This window comes from Halyomorpha halys, unplaced genomic scaffold (assembly GCF_000696795.3).
Source record: "Halyomorpha halys isolate HHAL.00 unplaced genomic scaffold, Hhal_1.1 Scaffold464.1, whole genome shotgun sequence".
Taxonomy (NCBI): domain Eukaryota; kingdom Metazoa; phylum Arthropoda; class Insecta; order Hemiptera; family Pentatomidae; genus Halyomorpha; species Halyomorpha halys.
Window position 1 is genome coordinate 178,227 of NW_027108519.1, and position 5,573 is coordinate 183,799.

The 5,573-nt window shown below is 31.8% G+C and overlaps 1 protein-coding gene across 1 annotated transcript in view; it reads right to left on the bottom strand.

Annotated features, from left to right (window-relative positions):
- pico overlaps window positions 1–5,251 on the bottom strand; it is a 117,876-nt gene extending 112,625 nt beyond the window's left edge. The window contains exon 1 of the mRNA XM_067046841.1: window positions 5,176–5,251. Coding sequence (XP_066902942.1) covers window positions 5,176–5,178 — 3 coding nt within the window. The 5' untranslated portion in view covers window positions 5,179–5,251. The remainder of the gene's footprint in view (window positions 1–5,175) is intronic.
- Between the last annotated feature and the right edge of the window lie 322 nt (window positions 5,252–5,573).

The following is a 5,573-nucleotide window of genomic DNA, read 5'->3' on the forward strand; positions in this document are numbered from 1 at the left end:
AAAATAAAATTAATAATAATAATAAAAAACTAAAGAACAAATCATAAACACCTATAATGCTTATTTTTATTAAACATTTAGGTTTAGTAAAACATCATACAATAAGTGATTCAAAGTAATAGACATGTTTTATATTTCTTTATTATTTATTCTGCTTCCGAAAAAACCTTGGAGGTTTATTTTAACGGTACTCAATGATATAGCTACATAGCAATGATATACAACAACTACTCATGCTTTGTAAAATTGTAATGTTGCTATATGCGTACAATTTGTACGTTGAGATCTCAGGAGTAGACAGCGGAATATCCCTACAATACTCCAAGAACGGAGAAACTCCTATCTGGTTACGCTGACTAGGTTATAGATTAACAAAAAATATTAATATGAAGCCTTGAGGTTAATAAAATTTCTGAATTCATAAACACCTTAACATCGAGGGCGGCAAAAAACCATTTAATGATCAGGGGACCGTTATTACCAGCATGTTGGGAAATCCAGGAGGTTATGGCTGTCCTATTTCAAATAGGACTATATATAAATAGGTCCTTTTAGGGTGCTCGTGGGTTCATTGGGCAAAGGACTTTATAACGGGGGAATTTGGGGCCTGAATCAAAAAAACTTGGAGGCCAAGGTTTTTGATGCTAGATTTTTTAAAAAAATTATTTATTGAAATTTACAATTATATTAACTAAAAAATGCCACTAGTAAACATAATGTGAACTATAATATAATGGCATGACTTATAGAGAAACAACTCCATTTGTAAGAACCCAATGATAAAAAAACTTTTCTAGATTTGATGTAAGCAAATAAGAGATAACACTATCCAAATTTCTTCAAGTAAATAATATTCCATATTCATTTTATATGAGGTTAGATGATCCTGACCATTATGTGCCCAACTCACCTTTTACATAATTTAATACAGACAATTAATGCTCTATGCTTATCAGTTAGCAATTGTTAAACACGTGCAAACTGTTAAGATTATTTATAAACTTGGTAAGCACGATTCTAATGAATTTTTTATCTACCTATAAAATTCAAGTGCAAAAATAACATACTTTTCGTTGTTAACAGCAGCAGACACGATAGTTCTACGAAGTGCAGAAAAGTTGGCATCTAAGGCTTTCTATTACTCCAATTAATTAAAAACATAAGCAAAAAATAACTAAGGAGGAAGAAAAAACCTGTACAGCAACAAACCATAGAGAGTCAGGACTTTGTAAGGAGGTACTCTTTCTTGAACAACGGTAGTGCAAGGAGATGATTTGTTCATGATCACGCTCAACCGCCGAGTTTTTTCCCTGTGGCCGAGAGAGAACCTGTAGAAATCCCTGCGTATGTCAGAAATGGCCTGGGAAAAGGTAAAAAAAAGGTTTTTCTTCCAATGTAGGATACCTGCTTTATAGTGGCTGGGGGTGCCCAAGAGGGTTCCTGAGAAACCATAGGATTGACTCACAGCTGATTAAGCAGGATGAGTAATTACCTGCCATAAATGCCGGATTCGATTACAGCCGAATTAGTGAAACAGCACCTTACACTATAAGCTCCCCGCTCCCGAAGATTAATATAAACGTACAAAATTAAATTTTAAATTTGTGAATCTATATCCATTAAAAAAAATTAAAGTAATGTATAATTCCAATAAACCCTACCAAATCACATTTACCCTTCGTCGTAAACCCATAACCTCTTGCCCTACAGTATCCTGATTATTCCTGTCGAACAGATCCGTTACTTAGGACTACATCCCGACTACGACTGACATGGAATCCTCATACAAGACTGAAAAGACAGGAAACTGCTCATCGGTTTCGACTATAACAACATTTACTAAACAAACGGTATAAAATGCCAATCCATTACAAAAGCAGTATTTTGTAGATTAGGATCTACATGACTATTTTAAGACCTATCTGGACATACGGAGTTGAGCTTAGGGGCTCCACTAAACCATCAAATTCCTCCCGAATCCAATCCTACAGTCCAAAATCCTTCGTAAAATCCTTAATGCTCCTTATTTTGTCACAAATCAAGTCATCCATCAGGACCTTAATGTCCCATATGTTGCCGATTTGGCCTAAACCAGATACCATTCCTTCCATGATAAACTTCCCAACCATCCAAATCCACTTGTTTCTAACCTGGCTTCTCCTTCATTACCTAATAATCTTCCTAGGCGTCTGAAAAGAAGATGGCCTCGAGATCTTCTCCTCTAGAAATGTTATTGGAGTTCTATCAATGGGTAGATTCTCTACATGTTTGTATCATGTCACTATGTCACCTACAGCAAATTTCCTTGTTGTATATATTTTTATACAGTTGTAAATAACAATAAATAAATTATTAAAAAAAAAAATGTAATGTAAACAAATTACAACAATATTAATTGTTTTTTAATGAAAGACTATTTAATAAGCATATTTAAATACAGAAATAATTAATGTACAAAATTAAATTTTGAAGTAATGAATCGACAACAATTAAAAAAAAAAAACTTAAACAAAAGAAAAAGAAGAACAACAGAACACTGCAAACTTTAATTGTGCACAGTTCTTCATATCTTAAATAAACTAACACTCACGAAAAATCAACTAATATTAAACTAAAAGTTAAATAATTTGTTTTAAAATATTTATTTAGAAAAAAAAAAGAATTTTTCAAAGCTAAAATATCTGGTAACGGTAGCAAGAACTGTTGTACAATTTTACAAACTAAGTATTTTCATCTCTAGGCGCGGAAACCAAATATGGATCACTATGCTTTCAATATTTGAATATATTATTATTTGGCCCCAAAATACGGTTCGTAATACTATTAATTTAAAAGCAAGTTTTGACATGAGGACGTAGACAAGACGTAGGAGAAGTTAGCCTTTCAAAGAGAACCAAAATCAGTTGCAAGGCCAGAACAAATAAAGACAGAGGAACTATTCAGAAGTTGGCATAATAATTGAGCTAAATACGAAATTACTTACTCTAAAATATATGAGACAGTTCTGAAAATTAGAATTTCGACATGTTAGTGAAATAGTTTGGTATGGGCTAAAGAGTATTGTATTTAATGCTTTTGACGTTAACAAATAATAAGATGCAAACGAACCATGAAACCGGTTTAAACACGTAGCCACTTCAACTGAACAAAAGAATAAGGCATATAAAATTCGAGGCAACTGAGAACAAGGGTACAGGGTACAGCCAAAGGACGAGCTGTTTGGGCCAGCTCCCCAGAGAAACATACCACTATTATGTTTATTAAATAAATATATATCTATTTCCTAAATAAATAAGAATGCACTAAATACAATTTTAAAGTTGCGAATTGATATATGTTTTAAAAAAAATGTTATTTAAAAAATACAACAATAATTTTTTATTTAGTTATTTTTGTATTGAATTATGATAATAAAATAATTTTTTTATTTCGAATAAAATAAATAAGAATGCACAAAATCAAATTTTTAATGTCCTTTAACAAAAAAATGTAATTTAAAAACTACAAAAATAATCTTTATTTATAACCATCAAACAGAACAATTGCTGTTGTGTGACTGTATCTGGCATAGTTTAGATTTCCTCACGAATGTTGCTTTGTCTAATGCAATTAAATAGATAAGACCAAATAAAACAGGAAGAAGGAACTGGACTTGTAATTTTTTGAGTGCTTGAAAAATCTAATAAATCCCTTGAAATGAGGAGTACCTCAAGGAAAAAATGTATTTTTTTTTATGATTAAAATATTAGACCAAAATTGATTCCTTATGTTTCTTATCTAAAACATAAAATCTAAAGCTAAGAATTACAATAAGTAATATATGGAGAAGATGGTCAAAGGTGCGGCCAGCAAATAAACAAAAACTTATTTATCTGTGCTAACGTTTCGACCTGAATTTCAGAGGCCATCAACATGCTCCGACAGAGTTCCTGACCAGAGTCATTCAACTGACTCGAGTCAGAAACTAGAATGGTACTTGAAAGCAATAAAATCCCTAAAACTAAACCCATAAATTTTCATACAATAATATATTTATTTTACATACCCCGGAAAATAATTGAGAACTGTCCCGAATAATTTTTATGGATTTTTTTTTGAATTTACAAAAATATTCGTTTAAATTGGAAAAACAGTACAATGCGAAGAATGAAATATGGATTAAAATGTGTAGTTATAAGAAAGAAATGTAAAATCATTAGAATATTTTTAAAAACATAAAATAAACTTTGTAACATGTACTTATAACAAGACTATGTAAATATCACGAAATATTTCTTGTACGAAATAAAAGCATAAACATGTATAAAGAACCTGTAGAAAAGAATATGTAAAAACATAAACAATTCCATCCCTACCCATGAAATACTAATATAATGATAATGAAAAAAGTAAATAAATTTGAAAAATATAATCTTTATTGAGTCCTTTGGGATTTTATTTTTTAATATCTAGACAACTTTTAAAATAAATACATTAAAACTCATAACTTGTACATATTCTAGTCTGTTCAGTGTAACTTACGTATCAGATAGTTTGTTATGCGGTATTTTATAACAAAGACGTCTGCCTGAGTCGGGATTAAAATAGATTTTATGTATATATTGCTCAAGAGAATTTTAAACCATGCTTCATATTTACATATTGTACCTCCCCCCTACTCTTACCAACAGGAGTGATATCTGGATCATGCTGGAGCTGAAATGAAGTTCTTTCCTAGAGTTGCAGGAAAAATTAGAAGAGACCGTATAAGAAATGAAAGGATTACGGAGGAGGCGAAAATTCCTGCGCCAAAATCCACTCTAGAAAAAAGACAGCTTAAGTGGTTCGGTCATGTTTGTGGATTGAGCGGTGAGCAGTAACCCACTAGAAAGGCGACGGAAGCTCGACTCAAAGCCAAGAATTTTATTTGAAGAATACATCCAAAGCAACAACTGAAGCAGCTCTGTAAGGACGATGAGACATGGCAGCGTTGGATCGTGGCTCCTCTACGCTTGATATGGCACAAGGAGGAATATAATGGAGAAGAGAATGGTAAAACCAATAGCAAAAGACGTAAGTTTCCACTTTTGGTAAAAAAATGTCAAGTTGTCGATGTAAAAGACGCTGAATATAATTACACCGAAGATATTATATCAAGTAGCGTTATGCTATGTAATTAAATTTTGCTGTACTTACCATGGTGAGTGTGTCGAGTTCTCCAAGCCAGGCGTTGAGCAGGGCTTCGGGGTCCTCTTGCCCGTCATCTTATTTCGAATAAAATAAATAAGAATGCACAAAATCAAATTTTTAATGTCCTTTAACAAAAAAAATGTAATTTAAAAACTACAAAAATAATATTTATTTATAACCATCAAACATGAACAATTGCTGTTGTGTGACTGTATCTGGCATAGTTTAGATTTCCTCAGGAATGTGGCTTTGTCTAATGCAATTAAATAGATTAGACCAAATAAAACAGGAAGAAGGAACTGGACTTGTAATTTTTTGAGTGCTTGAAAAATCTAATAAATCCCTTGAAATGAGGAGTACCTCAAGGAAAAAATGTATTTTTTTTGATGATTAAAATATTAAAC